At 44.5% G+C, this 20,246-nt stretch overlaps 1 protein-coding gene across 1 annotated transcript; it reads left to right on the top strand.

Moving 5' to 3' along the window:
- Positions 1-18,592: 18,592 nt before the first annotated feature.
- Positions 18,593-19,679, top strand: LOC119358482 (BTB/POZ and MATH domain-containing protein 1-like). The gene is made up of 2 exons (XM_037625003.1): positions 18,593-19,584; positions 19,616-19,679. The coding sequence occupies exons 1-2, from the start codon at positions 18,593-18,595 to the stop codon at positions 19,677-19,679; spliced, it is 1,056 nt and encodes a 351-aa protein (XP_037480900.1).
- Positions 19,680-20,246: the final 567 nt, after the last annotated feature.

The following is a 20,246-nucleotide window of genomic DNA, read 5'->3' as shown; positions in this document are numbered from 1 at the left end:
ATGTTTCCTATACGAAAAAATTGCAAGAAACTGTTTATACTATGCATTGGCCTTTACTTTGTGTGCATGAATTGTTCTTCTATGACATGTCGATGCATAGGAAGAGAGTTAGACTTCGTCGTTACTTGACATATGTTACTTTGTGCTCACTACTAAATCACAAATCATTGTTAATTAAAATTGGATTTGATATACCTTGGGATCTAGGTGGATCCATTACTTGAGCACTATATGCCTAGCTTAATGGCTTTAAAGAAAGCCCTGCCAGGGAGACAAGCCAAATGTTTTAGAGAGTCTTTTATTTCTGTTGAGTGCTTTTATAAAGTTAAAAAACAAAAAAATAAAGAGGAGAACCTAAAAGTTTTCAAAAAGAAAAGTGAAAGTAAGAAGGACGAGCACCTTTGAAGTGGGGGAGCTCCTTGAACTTTGTTCATGCCCATGGAAACTTTGCAAATCTTGACTTACAGAAATTTTTCAACAAAAATAATTATCCCCTTATATAAATCCATTGTATTATAAAAATAATGTGCCAAGATTTGCCTTTAGGATGATTAGATTGCTTGTTAGGTATGTATAGTGGAAAAACAGAAACTTTGGCTGTAGCGCGTGAAATTACATTTTTTACTGGAAGGTCAAAAGCTTTTGAAAAAATTTGCACAGTACTTCTATACAATTTTTTTGTTTTTTACTAATTGTTTCCGATTTTTAGAGTTACATAGATATGCTGAATTTTCATGATTGCTACAGACTGTCCTGTTTAAGTCAGATTCTATTTTTGATGTATTGTTTTGCTCGTTTTGATGAAACTATCGATTGTATCGGTTGTATATGCCATGGAAAAGTTATATTACAGTAGATAAAATGCAAAAACAAAATAAGAATTGGTTTTCAACAGTACTTAAAGTGGTGATTTTCTTTATTATACAAACGGATCTCACGAGGGTTTTGTTAAGTTTTGTGTGATTGAACTTTTCATGTTTTGGGTGAGATCGCGATGGATGAAGGAATAAGGAGTGGAAAGAGACTAAGCTTGGGGATGCCCGAGGCACCCCAAGGTAATATTCAAGGACTCCCAAGTAACTAAGCTTGGGTATGCCCCGGAAGGCATCCCCTCTTTCTTCTAACGATCATCGGTAATTTTACTTGGAGCTATATTTTTATTCGTCACATGATATTCGTAAATCTTGGAGCATCATGTGCTTTTTATTTTTCCTTTTTATTTTATGCACCATGCTGGTATGAGATTGTCCTTGGTTGATTTATAGAATGCTTCATGCGCTTCACTTATATCTTTTGAGTATGGCTTTTTAGAACACTTCATGTGCTTCACTTATATCATTCGAAGTTTGGATTGCCTGTTTCCCTACACATAGAAAACCACCATTTGTAGAATGCTCTTTTGTGTCACTTATATTTGTTAGAGCATGGGCATATCTTTTTTAGAAAGAATTGAACTCTCTTGCTTCACTTATATATATTTAGAGAGTTAACATGAATTGGTCATTCAAATGGTTAGTCATAAAATCCTACATAAAACTTGTAGATCATTAAATATGATATGTTTGATTCCTTGCAATAGTTTTGCGATATAAAGATGGTGATCTTAGAGTCATGCTAGTAAGTAATTGTTAATTTGAGAAATACTTGTGTTAAGGTTTGTGAGTCCCGTAGCATGCATGTATGGTGAACCGTTATGTAACAAATTTGGAGCATGAGATATTTTTTGATTAACTCCTACCAACCCTTCCCCTAGGGGCATGCGTGTAGTACTTTGTTTCAGTAGCTTCTAGATTTTTGCAATAAGTATGTCAGTTATTTATGACTAATGTTGAGTCCATGGATTATACGCACTGTCACCCGTCCACCATTACTAGCCTCTCTAGTACCGCGCAACTTTTGCCGGTACCATACACCCATCATAAACCTTCCTCCAAACAGCCACCATACCTACCTATTATGGCATTTCCATAGTCATTCCAAGATATATTGCCATGCAACTTCCATCATCATCATATACATGACTTGACCATTCATTGTCATATTGCTTTGCATGATCGTAAGATAGCTACAATGATATTTCCATGACTTGTATGTTTTTTGATATCTTTGCTATGCTAGATCATTGCACATCCCGGTACACCACCAGAGGCATTCATATAGAGTCATACTTTGTTCTAGATATCGAGTTGTAATATTGTGTTGTAAGTAAATAAAAGTATGACGATTATCATTATTAGAACATTGTCCCATGTGAGGTTATTAAAAAAAGAGGCCAAAGAAGCCCACCAAAAAAAGGAAAAAAAAAGAGAAAAAAGAGAAAAAATATTGAGAGAGAAAGAGAGAAGGGGCAATGTTACTATCCTTTTTCCACACATGTGCTTCAAAGTAGCACCATGATCTTCATGATAGAGAGTCTCCTGTATTGTCACTTTCGTATACTAGTGGGAAATTTTCATTATAGAACTTGGCTTGTATATTCCAATGATGGGCTTCCCCAAAATTGCCCTAGGTCTTCATGAGCAAGCAAGTTGGATGCACACCCACTTAGTTTTCTTTTGAGCTTTTATAAACTTATACCTGTAGTGCATCCGTTGCATGGCAATCCCTACTCACTCACATTGATATCTATTGATGGGCATCTCCATAGCCCGTTGATACGCCTAGTTGATGTGAGACTGTCTCCTTCTTTTTGTCTCCTCCACAACCACATTCTATTCCACACATAGTGCTATATCCATGGCTTGCGCTCATGTATTGCGTGAAAGTTGAAAAAGTTTGAGAATACTAAAGTATGAAGCAATTGCTTGGCTGAAACCGGGGGTGTGCATGATTTGAGTATTTTGTGTGATGAAGATGGAGCATAGCCAGACTATATGATTTTGTAGGGATAAGATTTCCTTGGCCATGTTATTTTGAGAAGACATAATTGCCTTGTTAGTATGCTTGAAGTATTATTGTTTTTATGTCAAATGATAGACTATTGCTTTTAATCACTCGTGTATTAATATTCATGCCATGATTAGATTGTATGATCAAGATTATGCTAGGTAGCATTCCACATCAAAAATTATCTTTTTATCATTTACCTACTCGAGGATGAGCAGGAATTAAGCTTGGGGATGCTGATACGTCTCCGTCGTATCTATAATTTTTTATTGTTCCATGCCAATATTATACAACTTTCATATACTTTTGGCAACTTTTTGTACTATATTTTGGGACTAACATATTGATCCGGTGCCCAGTGTTAGTTCTTGTTTGTTGCATTTTTTGTTTCATAGATTACCCATATCAAACAGAGTCCAAACGCGATAAAAACTGGTAGAGATTTTTTTCTAGAATATATGTGATTATTGGGAAAAATAATCAACGCAAGATGATGCCCGAGGGGCCCACAAGGACGGGAGGCGCGCCCCTGGACCTTGTGGCCACACCGTAAGGCAGTTGGTTCCCGTCTTCGGCCGCAAGAAAGCTAATATCCGGATAAAAATCATGTTAAGCTTTTAGCCCAATCGAAGTTACGGATCTCCGGGAATTTAAGAAATGGTGAAAGGCTAGAATCTGGGAGCGCAGAAACAGAAGGAAACAGAGAGAGATCCAATCTCCGAGGGGCCCCCGCCCCTCCGCCACCATGGAAGCCAAGGACCAGAGGGGAAACCCTTCTCCCATCTAGGGGGAAGGTCAAGGAAGAAGAACGAGGAGGGGGGCTCTCTCCCCCTCTCTCCCGGTGGCGCAGGAAAGCCGCCGGGGCCATCATCATGACAATGATCTACACCAACAAATTCACCGCCGTCGTCACCAACTCTCTCCCCCTCTATGCAGCGGTGTAACCCTTCTTTGACCTGCTGTAATCTCTACTTAAAATGGTGCTCAATGCTATATATTATTTCCAAATGATGTATGGCTATCCTATGATGTTTGAGTAGATCTGTTTTTTCCTATGGGTTAATTGATGATCGTGATTGGTTTGAGTTGTATGTTTTATTGTTGGTGCTGTTCTCCATGTCGCGCAAGCGTGAGGGATCCCCGCTGTAGGGTTTGTAATATGTTCATGATTTGCTTATGGTGGGTGGCGTGAGTGACAGAAGCACAGACCCGAGTAAGTAGGTTGTTTGCATATGGGAGTAAAGAGGACTTGATGCCTTATAATGCTATGGTTGGGTTTTACCTTAATGATCTTTAGTAGTTGCGGATGCTTGCTATTGTTCCAATCATAAGTGCATATGATCCAAGTAGAGAAAGTATGTTAGCTTATGCCTCTCCATCATATAAAATTGCAATAATGATTACCGGTCTAGTTATCGATTGCCTAGGGACAAATAACTTTCTTGTGACAAAAAGCTCTCTACTGAAACTAACTTAGTTGTTTCTTTATCTAAACAACCCCTAGTTTTTATTTACGTGATCTTTATTATCTTGCAAACCTATCCTATCACACCTACAAAGTACTTCTAGTTTCATATTTGTTTTAGGTAAAGCGAACGTTAAGCGTGCGTAGAGTTATATCGGTGGTCGATAGAACTTGAGGGAATATTTGTTCTACCTTTAGCTCCCCGTTGGGTTTGACACTCTTACTTATCGAAAGAGGCTACAATTGATCCCCTATACTTGTGGGTTATCAGACGGCTGCGAGATGCGTTTCTGGGAGGACATGTGGCTAGGAAACGCCACTCTTTAGTGATAGTATCCAGCCTTGTACCGCATTGTACATGATAAGAATGATACTCTTGAGCACGTGCTCAACTCGTCCCCGCTGAATGTATCATTTAGGAGGGATTTGATTGGCCTCCGCCTTGCATCATGGCAACATCTTCTATCCCGTTTGAATTAGATTAAGCGGACACAAGGGAGGGATGTGTTTCGCTAGAATCTCACAACATTTGGATCCTTCACAGTTCACTCTATGTATCATGCATTCTCTCACTCAGTGATTCCCGTGGATAATAATAAACTAATCTGGAAATCAAAGATGCCACTAAAAATTAGGATTTTCATTCGGTATCTTCGGAGAGGAGTTGTGCTAACAAAAAAACAACTTCGCTCGACGCAACTGGCAAGGAAGTAAGAAGTGTAGCTTTTGTACTCATGACGAGACAATTAAGTACCTCTTCTTTCAATGCAAGTTCACGGTTCTATATGGTCAGTCATCCAAATAGCATCCAATTTGTATCCGCCCACAAGTGTTGCCAATATATATGCTCACCGGTTTGATGGAATACCGAATACTTTTAGTACGCTAATACGGGTAGGAGCGTCTTCCTTATTATAGTCGCTTTGGCTATGTAAAAACGATTGTCTTTCAATGGCAAAATATGTTCTCCTATGCAGGTTATTTACCGTAGTACGCACTGGCTCCGAATGTGGTCTATGCTACAACGAACAGAGTATCAATCGATGTTCAAGGTGATGTGTATGTGGTTGAAGCGGGTGGCCAGGGAGGTTTCTACCCAACATGGGTGGCAACATAATCTCCGGATCGGTCCATCTCCTCCATCGACATTGGCATAATTTCAGACTCATACGACTTCACTGTGGACAACTTGTCTTTTTTTATAATCCCTCCGTATCATAATATATGGCGTTCTAGCAGTTCAATTTAAGCTAATAAAACGTCATATATTATGGTACAGAAGGAGTATATACTTTGTTAGACTGTTCGTTTAAAGGTGTGTGCATCTTAGTTATGCAGATGCTGGGTGTCATTCATTATGCTTTGTATCCAATTATTGCTATATTGTGAGTTAATAAAAGCGCTCTTTATCGAAAAAGAAGAAAAAGATATACATCACCCAACGTGCAGCCCTAGGATAGAAAATAACTTGTACTCTTCAACCAAAAAAGCAAATAACATGGATCCCCAACGTACAGTCCTTGGAAAGAAAAGTTGCAGCACTGAACGTGCATCCCTAGAAAAGAAAATAAGTTGGACTCTTCAACAAAGAAAGAAAGCCAAATAGCGTGCAACCCCAACATACATGCGCAATACCCAATCAATATTATTAGTTTCATCCTTAGATATATTTTCATACAGTATTTATTTGGTAATATAGATCTTTAAAAAAAATTAAGTTCCCTGCGACTTTCGCCATAGTAAGGACGGATTCGATGAACTGTCTATGTTAAGATGTCTTCGAAGGAAGTTTTGTAGTATGTTTGGCAACAAGTTGACCATTTTCCATCCAATAATCCAATAACGTCATCACCTTTTTACTCCCTCGTTCTGTTCTTGACTCCTTATTCCCCACGCTCCAAAGACCCAAGTACTTTGCAATAGAGATAGTTTTTAGTTTATAATGGTGAAAGTGTTCCTCATCACCAATCGCTGAAAGGTAATATGCTTCACCATGAGCAAGTATGGTGTATTTCAATGCATTTCACGGGAGGAGTGTCTATCAAATTAAAATATGTGATATATCGCTCTCAGTGTCCAGTTTATTCATTGACAACAACCACGCAATTTTGTCTTGTAGTTTGACCAATTGGTGGTTCCATCTCCGAGGGATACGATGTGCTTTATGAATTTGCTCACAGTTGGACAAGAACACCAGGACACCGGCTGATTTAGGTATGGTTGTAATTTTGGTTAGTGGGACATAAAATGACAAAGCATAATCCAAAAAATGGGCTGCGGTATCAAGACTAGGTATCTTGTATGAAGTCCTTTTACTTTGTGCAGAACAATTAGGACATACAAATAAGACAAACTTGGGTGTTATGTGCGGATGTGCCTAGTAAAAGAACAAAGCCTGACAACTGGTCATGCATCTGCATACATGTTTTGCAGGCGGGAAAACTGCATGCATAACATGGCAAAAAATGATACTTCCTTCGTTTCAAAATAAGTGTTGTGGTTTTAATTTAAAATTTAAACTGAAACCATAATACTTATTTTAAAACGGTAGGAGTAGAACAGAAATTGAGAAGATGTAACTAGACCTTGTATTGTATGGCTTTGAATTGTGGCCTTGAACAATGCAAGGTGATTAAAGAAAAAAATATTTTTTTACTAATAGGCATATGTGCTTAATTGTACAGGGCACGCATCTTAGTTAGGCATCTCTTACTATAATAATAAGCACTAGTGCTAAAGCAAAAAAAAACTGTTTATTTGTCCAAGAACCTACCTAAGCACCTTACATTTTTTCGACAAAGGACATATTTTATTGACACAAAATGAAGCATTAAAAGGATACAAACATAATGAGCACATACTCGATCTCTGCATAGTTAGGATGAATACAACCAACACGAACAAATGCACACAAAATACATGCTGGTGAGTAGCAAATTCATGTAAGACTAAATCTATGCGTAGGTGTTAAAAAAAGCGATCAGCCCGCGATCGACAAACTACAACCATGACCATATCCGCAGTAGCCATCTCATGACACCACACGGACGACAAGATTCTTTAACAGTAACGCGTTCAAGAAGGGAGTAGCGCTCAAAAGCCGTTGTCACCTGATCCAGCCACGCAAGGCTAGATCTAGGTTTTCATCCTGAAGAAACAATCTGAGCATATTCGAGCAATGCCTTAATCAATGAAAAGACATAAAATCATCGCCATTTGCATGTATAACCAACACAAGTCACCCCAAGCTTTCATCCCGGAGCTCGAGACTGGCTGCTTGAGTAGCACCACCATCGATGTCACTTATGTGTTGTCTCCTCCACTTCTTCACAATCCCAGCAGCTACATGCGATGTGTGATTGCCGCCACCGCACAACCATCCATTTGCGTCAATCCGTCGTCAATAGTCTGCAACTCCCCATCCAAGTCAACCACCGAATATTTTTTTCTCAATAAAGGGCACTTTTATTGACTCAAAATGTAGTATCAGGTGGATATAATCAGGATGAGCAACACCCGGCCTCTGCATATCAAAAATGCACACAACCAAAACATGAGTTGTATAACAAAGTGAATAACCATTTATTTAGTTCTGATAATGATAAACCATTTATTTAGTTTGAACAACCATTTATTTAGTTCTGATAATGATAAACCACCATTTAACAGCCCACCCATGCTACCAAGTCATTGAAGTTAGTTTTTTTTTTGGCGAAACAAAGAACTTTATGGATTACAATCCCGACGTAAAACATCAGCTCGGAATAGAGGCACACAATTACTCGAAAGACAACGCCTACGCGCCTTGCACAAAGATGGGCCGCTACATTAGCATCATGTCGAACATACTTCAGCTGGAACGAGTCAAACATGAATCATTGAAGATAGCTTCGAAGTAAGCGGGTGCGTGACGCAGACGTTGTTATCTGTGGCATCGCTGCCGTCGTTGCCGTCCATTATATAGCAGCAAAAAGATATAGATAGTGCGCTGACAGATGCAAGTGGTGGCCGTGTAACACGACAGATAAAATTGACAGGATCGACATATGCTCGTCACAACATACAAATGAATCACCAACAATGCATGTTCCCTGGCATGTGTTAGGTTGTCTCGAGTCGAGCTTATCGCCCCGCTGCAATTTTCTACTCGAGGTATTAGTAATTAATGAGCAGCGTTAGGTGCGTCTGAACCGATGGAGGTAAGGACGAGACTTGGCGGCAACCAACTGCTACGCGGTACATTGTTTTTATTTGCTGGATTTGTCTTGCAGTGAAACTACGCGCCAAATGAAAGGCTGGCTACTCCGGCCATCCCAACAGTATTCAATACTAGTACACGCCTGCCTGTCCCGACGCTTATGATTAATATATGTTGTTTGTTTGTTGTGAAGAAACATTTCATCTCTGTACGTGGATGGACAACTCTCATCAACCTCCTCAGCCAAACAAACAAATCAACGCGGTAATAAATCAGTGGAGTTCTCGTCAAATAGAGGTGGGCTGCGCTCCCTGGCCTTCTTCTCCGTTGGCCCGGTTGGGGTTTTGACACCGGAGGAAACGTGGTATAGGTTCTACTGAGCTGATCTGGTGGGCTGGTAGGAGCGAGTTGGGGACCGGAATTGGGTGCTGGCCTTGTTGGCTACAAAACCGAAAACCCACAAGCCAACGTCTCCAAATATTTTTGGTAGCAACCCAAATGTTTGCAAATCTCTTCTCAAACAAAAGCAATTACCTTTTGGAAATGAGAACCATACATACCATGCTGACAGCCCACTGCTGTCCATAAGTGGAGATCATTAGAGACGATCGAGCGCTTCACTTCGGCTGATTTTAGGAAGATTCTGACCCAGTTTTGAACAACTCTCGGGGCCTTTTTCTATTAAAAAATTCAACATTTTTAACTATTTTCTAAATTCATTAATAATTTTTGAGTTCATACCAATTCGTCAACAACTTCTATATTCATCAATATCTTTTCAAATTTATAATTTTTTTCTAATTCATGATTTTTTATAAAATTCATGAAATAAAATAAAATTTGCAAACGTGTTCTCAAATTTATCAAAAAAAATCAAATTCATGAACACCTTTTAAGTTCATGAAAGAAATTCAAATCCATCAACGGTTTTAAAATTATTAAAAAAAGAAATTCCTGAACCTTTTGGAATTCATGAACATTTTTTTAGTTTGTGATTTGTTTTAAAAATTCGTGAATATTCTTAAATTTGTGAATATATTTACGATTCACAAGTATTTTTTGAATTCATAAAAAAATTGTAACTCGCGAACATCTTTTCAAATCTGCAAACTTTTTCAGGTCAGGAATATTTGCCAAATTCATGAACGTTTTTTTCAAATTATTAAAAGAATCAATTCATGAATATGCTTCAAATTAAAAAGAAAATGGCCCAGGCATAACACAAACGGTGCAAAAAATCAAAAGAAAAAAAAAAGCAAGAATATCGACATGCTTTCGTTTGCTTTTTTCTAGACTCGTGTGTGCGTTGGGCCAGGCACACATAGAGATACTCTAGCTTAGAACTAAGCAAGTGAGCAAGGTCCTCCAAAAACAAGAGTTACGCAAGTAACGGTTCCTCGTCAGGGCTATGTGTCACCTGTAATGATTTTTATTACCTCTCGCCACAAGGTTTTCTTTGTGGCATTATTTTCTGGGCCCATGCGTTTTGTTGTTGTTGTTGTTAACTGGCTCGCTCGCCCGCTCTACAGTTTATTTATGTTATTTTCTTCTTTCTGTCTATTGGTTAGACTAGTTCGGTTTTCATCGAGGTTTTATTTTCTTCTCTTTTAGCATTTTTCTTTAGGTTTTCACCAGGATTTCTTTGTTTCTTTATTTTTATTGTGTTTTCTTTGTTTTTCATTGATTTCTTTGTTTTCCTTTATTGTATTTTTTCTGTACGGTTTTCATTGTTTTTGTTCTTTGTTTCTCTTAAGCAAAATTATAGGTTTTCTTCGGTTTTTAAATTGACTTTTGTGTTCTTTGCTTTCTATTTGTTTTCTCTAATGTTTTCTTCAGTTTCATTTTTATGTGTTTTTATTTATTATTTTCTCTTTTTCCTTTTCCTTTTTTTTGTTTTCCCTTTATCAATACATGTATGTGTTTTTTCAATCCGCGTTGTAATTTTTTTTAACACATTATAGACGCAAGCGCCTATATATACGTACATACACTCATTTCTATGAACACGCACACATACACACTTTATCTTTATGAGCGCCCTCGTGAAACTGAGTCGGCATATCATCTTGAGATTTACGAAGTCATCGTAGGTGTCTCGTAGTCGACGGAAGCGTCTCCTCACACTAAACGTGCATCGCCGAAAATTCTGAAATAAATCCAGTAAAATGTGAGCATCAAGACCCGAACCCTTATGGGCTGGGGATACCACTATCCTCCTAACCATCCAACCACAAGTTGGTTAGCACGTTGTATATTTTTTGTATACATCAAAAACATGTTTTTGTACATGTTTGAACATTTTTTTAAATACATGTTTGACATTGTTTGTCAAATATATGTTTTTTAACACCAGTACAGACGCAAAAGCGCTCATACATACGCGCATACACTTATCCCTATGAACGCACACACGCACACCTTACCCCTATGAGCACCTTCGAAAGACCGAGCCGGCATGTCATCTTGAAATTTACGAAGTCACAGTAGGCGCCTCGTCATCGACGGGAACGTCTCCTCCCACTGAAAGCGTATCGCCGGAAATCCTAATATAAATTCATAAATAATGCGAGCACCAAGACTTGAACCCTGGTGGGCTGGCATACCACTGTCGCTCTAACCATCCAATCACAGGTTGGTTCGCTCAAATATATGTTTTGATATGTACTTTTTCATATAACTTTTATATATTCGATTCATTTTCTTTGTACACGTTGAATTTTTTTCAAATCCATGATTAATTTTTTGAAAAATATAAGTTTTGATGTCCACTTTTTCCATATAGATTTGTACATTTTTTGTATAGATAAGTAACATTTTCTTAAACATGATCAACATTTTCTAAATATATGATTAACATTTTTTCTAATATAAATTTTGGATGCCTATTCGTAATACACATTCTACATTTTTGAACACATCTGAAATATTGCTTTTTACATGTTTAATATTTTCAGATACATGTTTACAAATTTTTTCTATGCTTTGATTTCTACTTTTTTTCATACACACTTTATATTTTCCATATACATTTGGAACTATTTTTTACAAATGTTTTTCTTCAAATAGATGCTTTTGATTTTTTTAATATGTGATAAATATTTTTTCTAGAGTTAACATTTTTAAATGTCACAAACATTTCCTTTGAATGCTATCAACCTTTTTTTTATTTATGCTAACAAAACTTTTGACACTACGTTAACAATTTTCAAAATTGTGATTATTTTTAAAAAAATGTAAAATATGTTTTGAAATTTATGTATTTAAAATATGTACAAAAAAAGCACGAATGAACGGAAAATTTGAAGAAACGATTGTAGCCTACGCTCGGTCTCCCTATGGTGCCAACCGAGTGGTGTGTTCCTTGAGGTGAGGCTATGCTAGGTCCCACGTTAAACGAGACATAGTCGAGCCCATGGTTCCCTCAGAGAAACAAAACTACATGACCAACAACATGTGATGGGCTCTAGTGAGCTCGGCTCGCAAGAGCTTAATCAATCGTTGCGAGGGAGTAGGAAGGTTGTTAGAGGTACTTGCCTTACTATGTGCAGCTTATAGCCAGTTCCTAGGTACTGAACTGCCGTGCCACCCTTATGTCACAGTTGCTCATCATGGCAGAGGAGCGGACACATCCTTGAGTGAAGTATGATTTAATCCAGTATGATTTAGTCCTTAAGGTTGTGGAGCTTGTGGAAAATGAACCCGCTAGTTTTTAACTATGAGGTTGTAGCCAAACAAGAATTTCCTACGTGGCACCACGAAAGGTCGAGATTGATGGGTTAGGTGGCATCCATTGGTATCTAAGGGCAGAGCGAGGATTTGAGCATGAGGGGGTGAAGAACAATAGACAATAATGAAGCAACATATACAAGACAAGATAATGTTTAGAAACATTACAAATGTGCATCTTCCAGTCATCTCAAACTATCAACGTTTTAACCGTCGGATCTGAAGTTTTGGGTGTTTTTGGCCGTTGATGCTTCCACCCTGCTGAGAGCGCTATATGAACTAGGAGTCTGGGATGATGCTCGTGCAACAAAAGAATGATCAGCTGTTGTCTGGGCCTGCTTGGACTGTGTCATCCAATTTCTCTCTGTCGCTTTGTCATTTCAAGAAAAAAGAACACAGTCATCCACCATAGACGCACACGTCGCGGCTGGGTGAAGCAGCGGTTATGAGGCGAGCGCTTCACACCTCGCCAGCCTAATCGTGCGACTTGCTGAATAAGGTAGCATTGCGTGCCAGCTCAATGCCAGGGGTGCTTTGATGAGAGCAGCGAACTGCCACTGTCGTTTGAACTCCAGTAGCTAGAAGCCTAGAAGTTGAGGAAGAAAATCAACGTTGTTACAAGACTTTAATGGTGTGCGATGGACGCCACTCTTTGGCGGTGGATAATTGCAAGTCAGTTTCCATGCCACATAGTCTCTTCTGTCTGATTGTTCCATCCCCACCCCATTTCACCGCTTCATCTTCTCCCTGGTCATTCTTCATGGAATTTGGAATTCGTTGTTTTTCTACTACCAACTGAATGAAGGTGCTCTTAGTTGACGTATTGGTGAGATGTGATTATGGAATATGAGAATAGGCTGTGCAACACGCAATACATTGATCGGTGCACCAGGCACGTATATATGAGTACAGAGGGGAGCCACAAACTCGACTATACAGAGAAAATAAGAGGTGGGCCCAATACACAATATATACGTACACAACATACTCAACACCCCCCGCAGTCGAAGCGGCGCCAGTGACGCAAAGACTGGAAAGAAACTCCTCGAAGGTGGAAGTCGGCAGACCCTTCGTCACCACATCGGCGAACTGCTGTGTTGTCGGAACATGGAGAACCCGAATACGTCCAAGGGCCACCTGCTCGCGCACAAAGTGAATGTCCAGCTCAATGTGCTTTGTCCGGCGATGATGAACGGGGTTGGCGGAGAGGTACACCGCAGAGACGTTGTCACAGTAGACAACTGTGGCCTGGGAGACATCGTGATGCAGCTCCTGAAGTAACTGTCGTAGCCAGGTGCACTCGGCAACAGCGTTAGCCACAGCTCGGTACTCTGCCTCCGCGCTGGAGCGCGAAACCGTGGGCTGTCGCTTGGACGACCACGAGATGAGTGAAGGACTGAGGTAAACGCAGTAGCCAGAGGTGGACCGACGGGTGTCGGGGCAGCCAGCCCAGTCCGCGTCGGAGTAGGCCACCATCTCCAGAGAGGGGGACGTCGTGAGAGTGAGCCCAAGGGTCATCGTGCCGCAGATGTACCGAAGGATCCACTTCACGAGAGTCCAGTGGGAGTCACGAGGGGCGTGCATGTGGAGACACACCTGCTGAACAGCATACTGTAGATCCAGTCGGGTGAGAGTCAGATACTGAAGGGCACCGACAATAGACCGGTAGAAGGGAGCATCCGACGCTGGCGAGCCCTCAAGAGCAGAAACCTTGGCCTTCGTGTCAGCAGGAGTAGCAACAGGATGACAGTTGAGCATGCCAGCACGCTCAAGGAGCTCGTGCACATACTTCTGCTGATGAAGAAAGAAGCCATCCGGTCGCCGAACAACCTCAATGCCAAGAAAGTAATGTAGAGAACCCAAGTCCTTGATGGCAAACTCGTCACACAGCCAGAGAGTAATCTGCTGAAGAAGGGCTGCGGAGCAGGCCGTCAGGATAATGTCGTCGACGTAGAGGAGTAAATATGCAGTCGTGTCGCCCTGGCGATAAACAAACAGTGAGGCATCCGAGCGAGTGACGCTGAAGCCCAGTGTCTGAAGAAACCCGGCGATCCGCTGGTACCAGGCGCGGGGTGCTTTCTTGAGCCCGTAGAGAGACCGGGACAGCAAACACACGTGGCCAGGAAGAGAGGCGTCGACGAAACCGGTGGGCTGCTCACAATACACCTGCTCCTCAAGATGGCCATAGAGGAAGGCGTTGGAGACATCCATCTGATGAACGGGCCAGCCTCGGGACACCACAAGCTGGAGGACAGTGTGGATCGCGCCCGGTTTAACAACCGGGGCAAACGTCTCAGTGAAGTCAATTCCAGCGCGCTGTCGAAAACCACGAACCACCCAGCGAGCCTTGTAGCGCTCAAGTGTACCATCCGAGCGGGTCTTGTGGCGAAAGACCCACTTGCCGGTGATGACATTGGCGCGAGGAGGCCGGGGAACCAGTGTCCAGGTGCGGTTCCGCTGGAGAGCGTCGAACTCTTCCTGCATCGCGGCAATCCAGTGAGGATCACGAAGGGCTACGCGAGCGGACGCAGGAAGAGGGGACGGCTCCATGGTGGAGGCGGCGAGGAGGTACTTGTCGCTCGAGTACCGCAAACTCGGACGGTGAATCCCGGCTCGAGCTCGTGTGACAGGGCGAGAAGAAAACGCCGGAATGACCAGCGAGGTGGGCGGCGAGGCGCTCGACGAAGCGGCCGGCGTGACAGCCGGCGAGACGGCCGACGACGGGTCCGGCGACGGGGCCGGCGTGAATGCCGGCGAGGCGGCCGGTAACAGGGCCGGCGTAACGGCCGGCGAGACCTCCGGCAAGTCGGTCGGAGAGGCAGCGCCAGAGCCCGCGGCACCCGCGACGCCCAAGGAGGGGGCGGCGGGTGGAGGGGCGGCGGACGAGGTGGCGGGGTCGGCCGAGGAGGCCAACGAGTCGGGCGTCCACGTGGGGGCGCGAGGCGCAGCTCGTCCCACGGCGCGAGGACCGCCAAAGCCCAGAGGCGGTCCGAGAGCCGAGCGGGGCCGTCCACCTGACAGAGTCGCCGAAAGGCCGCCGGTGGCCGGTGGCAAAGGGGCGACGAGGGGTACCTGCTGCTGAAACGGAAACACCTTCTCATCAAAGTAAACGTGTCAGGAGGTGAAAACACGATGGGAGACGGGATCGTAGCAGCGATAACCCTTTGTGTTGGGTGGGTAGCCAGGAAAGATGCATGCGACGGAGCGGGGTGCAAGCTTATGAGGCGCAGTGGCGGCGATGCTAGGGTAGCAGAGACAGCCGAAGATGCGAAGCTCATCATAAGAAGGTGGTGCACCGAAGAGAAGGTGATGAGGTACAAAGTTCCCACGAGTGCGACAAGGACGTATGTTGATGAGAAGTGATGCGGTGGCGAGAGCGTCAGGCCAAAAGCGCGGAGGCACATTGGCGTGAAAGAGGAGAGTCCGAACGCAGTCGTTAAGAGTGCGAAGGACACGCTCAGCGCGACCGTTCTGCTGCGAAGTGTACGGGCAAGTGAGACGAAAAGTCGTGCCATGTGTGATGAGAAGGGTACGAACAGCAAGATTGTCGAACTCCTTCCTGTTATCTGTCTAGAACGCAAGAATGGGACGACCAAACTGCGTGAGAACGTAAGAGTAGAAGGCGGCGAGAGTGGATATAACATCCGACTTGCGACGCAACGGGAAGGTCCACACATAATGCGAGAAATCATCAAGTATGACAAGATAATAAAGATAGCCCGTATTACTTGCAACAGGAGAGGTCCAAACATCACTATGAATTAACTCAAATGGATACGATGCAACATGAGAAGATGCCCTAAATGGAAGACGAGCATGTTTGCCGAGGCGACAAGCATGACACGAGTGATCCTCATTCTTATTACACGTGAAAGAAAAACTCCAAAGTATATGACGAGGGGTGGCGGGATTGGGATGACCCAAGCGAGCATGCCAAAGATCCACTCCGGTGGCGAGAGCGACAGGGGCGGCGGAGGTGGTGAAGGTGGCGGAGTGAACCGGGTAGAGCTCGTCCGGGCTGTCACATCGGTGGAGTACCATCCGGGTGCGAGCGTCCTTAACAGAAAAATCACATTCGTCAAATTCAACGGTAACAGGATTTTCACGTGTAAGAGAACGAACAGAAACAAGATTTTTAATAAGCTCAGGAGAAACTAAGACATTAGACATGGATATTGGAGTGGAATTAGACGAAAAATATGCATGACCTATGTGAGTGATAGGAAGAGAGGAGCCGTCACCGACGGTGATGCGAGCGGAAGTGTGGACGGGATAGGAGGTGTGGAGGTTACCGGGATAAGCGGCCATATGCGCGGTAGCTCCAGTGTCCATATACCAGTCGCCGCCGCCGATGTAGCTGGAAGGTGAAGGGGCGGTGTGAAGAGCCGCCAGAAGAGCCGGGTCCCACGATGCCGGTGGAAGAGGCTGCGGTGGGGCCGTCAGGGGCAGCAGCGGCAGCCCGCCTGGCTGCGGCTGCTGGCCGTAGGAGAGAGGCCCATAGGACGACGCATAGGGTTGCGGTGCGGCATAGAACGCCTGGTGCGACGGTGGCCGGGCGCCGAGAATCCCCGGGGTAGGTGCACGGGGAACCGGCATGGAGTAGGCGTGCACAACGCCGGTCCATGGGTTCTGGCCGGCGTACCACGGGGCTGGCTGGTAGGCCGGCTGCGGCGGGCGGGGTGCTCCTCCCTGAGCGCCTGCACCCCCTGCTTGCGGCCGCCGCGACGAACCCCCCATTGGCCGCCGGCTGGGGCGACGGGAAGGGAGCGGCCGGGGCGGGCGGGAAAGCGGGCGCCGCCGGCTGGGGCGGCGTCGGGCGCGGAGGTGGCGGGGCTTGGCCCCCGCGGGTGCCGGCGACGAGGGCAGTGTGGGTCGCCCGAGTCCGTGCCATCCTCATCCGGCGCTCCTCCAGTTTGAGGTACGCTACCACCTTAGCGAAAGTGGGCTCCGGGATGAGGGTGAGGTTGGAGGCGGCGTTTTCAAAATCCTCGTTAAGACTGACGGTGAGGGTGCTGATGAGGAGCTCGTCGCCAACCGTCTCCCCGAGATCGCGGAGTTCATCGGCAAGCTTTTTCAGGCGCATGCAAAAATCGTCGATGGACGAGTCAAGCTGCTGGCACCCGTAAAACTCACCGTAAAGAAGGACCTTGCGCTGCAGCTTGTTGTCGGTGAAGAGTCCGTTGAGCTTGGTCCAGACGGCGTAGGCATCGTCGTCATCATCCACCACGGTGTGAAAGAGGTCGGTGGAGATGATGAGATAGAACCAACGGATGATGGTGGCGTCAAGGATCATCCACTCCTGGTGATGGATCATGAGAGCCGAGTCCACGATGCCGTCGATGTGGCCATGAAGGAGGTACTCGCGAAACACCAGCAAAAAATACCGCTTCCAAGCGGAGTAGGAGGCGGTGGATTGATCAAGCTTCACCGTGACGCGCTCGTGGATGTTGAGATCGCGGACAAGAGTGACATCGGGACCGGCAAACGGGTTGGAGACGGTGAAGAAGGAGGAACTCATGTCTAGGATTAGGGTATGCGGCACGTGGTGCGACGCGAGAGGAAGGTGCGGCGTGTGTGGCTGTGGTGCAAGAAAAGAAAAGCAGCGGCAGCGTGCGTAGCACTAGCGATCCAGGCGGCGGCGGCACGAGCGATCCAGGCGGCGGCACTAGCGAGTTTTGGTGCGGGCGTGCGAGGCGAAGGGAAAAAGCGGCGGCACTAGCGAGTTGTGGTGACGGGCTAGGTGGCGATTGGAACGAGAGGCAGCGGTGGCGTGGGTTGGGATCGGGAGATCGGGAGATTAGGTTGCAGCGGCGGCAGGAACTGCGGCGGCGGCAGGGAGCGGAAGACTAGGTTAAGGATCGGGAGACGGAAACTGATATCATATGGAATACGAGAATAGGCTGTGCAACACGCAATACATTGATCCATGTGCACCAGACACGTATATATGAGTATAAGAGGGAAGCCACAACCTCGACTATACAGAGAAAATAAAAAATGGGCCCAATACATAATATATACGTACACAATATACTCAACAGTGATGATTTTTAAAAAAAATATGAGGGTGATGTAATGGTTTATTTATCTATCAATCGAATGGTGATGTGATGATTGGCATGCCGCAAAGCGTTTGACTGGTCACCTTTTTCGTTTGGAGTTCCTCCGACGTCTATCTGTTGGCATGCCCCTCTCTCTCTCTCTCCACCAGGTCGCTCGTTAACACTCGCGGAGACCCTGTATAAATTGCACACTCCACAAACATCGTGAAGAGGAAGCGGAACAACCACCCTCACGCCATCCAGGTTTCGGTCGCCATGGAAGATGTCTGCACAACAAGCATCACAGATGCCGCGCGCTTGGTGCAGCTGCTCAAGATCGACGGGTACTGCGCGACCAATAACATAGGCTCGAGCAGCAGCTATTCCATCGAATCCAGATGGAACGTCGACGGGTATGATTGGGAAATCTGTATCTACCTTGATCTCCAATGGTCTGTAGCACTGGAGCTAATCTTCCGAAGTCGATCCCGAACCAACAATTATGTGAGGGCAAATCTCGGTTGCCGGTTGGTAGATCTGAAAGGAATTCTCACTCCATCCGAGCAGAAGACCGTGTCAGGGGAGTTCATGTATGACTCACATCACTCGTCTAAATTGATGCTCATGAAAAGATGTGATCTAGAGGCATCGGGTTATCTCACCGATGATGCCCTGACTCTGGAGTGCACCATCACCGTCCTCAAGGAATTACCTGTGCAAACGTTCCCCGTCAAACAAATCCCAATGCCTGCCGTGCCATCCTCCAACTTGCACGAGCACTTCGGCGAGCTCCTGCAGAGCGAGAAGGGCGTGGACGTCACATTCCTCGTGTCCGGCCAGACTTTTGTGGCCCACAAGGCCGTACTAGCCGCGAGGTCCCCCGTGTTCATGGCCCAGTTCTACGGGCAAATGATGGAGAAGAGGTCACATCGTGTCGAAGTTAAGGACATGGAGGCGGCAGTGTTCAAGACGCTTCTCCGATTCATCTACACCGATACGGCGCCGGACTTTAGCCAGCAGGAGGAGGAGGTGATCACGATGGCACAGCATCTGCTGGCAGCCGCCGATAGGTACGGTCTGGACAGGCTCAAGCTGATCTGCGCGGGTAGGCTCGCCGGCGGGAACGACGTCAACACGGTTGCGACCACATTGGCATTAGCCGAGCAGCACAACTGCTCAGAGCTCAAGTCTAGGTGGGTCATGTTCATCGTTAAGACCCCCGCTGTTCTTGACGCTGTGCTGAAGACGGAAGGGTATAAACACCTTTTTTTTTGCAGGCGAAGGGTATATACACCTGGAAGCAAGCTGTCCTTCGGTGACTGACCTTTTTGTGCGTGGGAGGAAGAAAACGAAACGCAAGTAGCTGGGTGATATGCGTGTGCTTGTTCTCATGCATCCAGTGGCTATATCATATTTATGCGCGTCCTATATACTCGTATATGCTTGTTCTCGAACGAAAATGACCAGAATTCTAAAAAAAATTAAGTAGAAAATTAGTTACAATTGCTGCCTCGTTTTCTTAAAATGGGATGTCGGTAAACCCCTTTTGATGAAAAAAGGAATTATTAGGGCATGTACAATGGTGCTATCTTAGGATTGCCACGTAGGATAAATGATGAGGTGGAGGAGAGAGAACTCGTAAGAAAAGGCTTGTCTTCTCTTATTTAAGATAAGACAAGAGATGATCTCTTAGCACAATTTGTCTCACCATATTTTAAGGAATTGCTAGTTATTGAAGATAAGGCTAAGATATAACCTATTGTAGACATACTTTTTTGTCATCTCTAAATTACATGCAAGACTTAAGATAAGACTGTCTTATCAGCCATTGTACATGCCCTTACAAGTGCTTTGTTTTTTAAGTCCAAAGCGGACAAAGAAATTATCCTGCTTCATCAATTTTCATGAAATTGAAACATTAGTATGTTTG

The sequence above is a fragment of the Triticum dicoccoides genome, chromosome 2A (assembly GCF_002162155.2).
Source record: "Triticum dicoccoides isolate Atlit2015 ecotype Zavitan chromosome 2A, WEW_v2.0, whole genome shotgun sequence".
NCBI lineage: Eukaryota > Viridiplantae > Streptophyta > Magnoliopsida > Poales > Poaceae > Triticum > Triticum dicoccoides.
The sequence above is the reverse complement of the archived record's forward strand: the minus strand, read 5'-3'. Positions and strand labels throughout refer to the sequence as shown.

Coding starts and splice junctions, on each gene's coding strand:
- LOC119358482 (XM_037625003.1), top strand. CDS start 18,593: ATGGAAGATGTCTGCACAACAAGCATCACAGATGCCGCGCGCTTGGTG. Junction 19,585..19,615: donor GAAGGGTATAAACACCTTTT/TTTTTGCAGGCG, acceptor TATACACCTGGA/AGCAAGCTGTCCTTCGGTGA.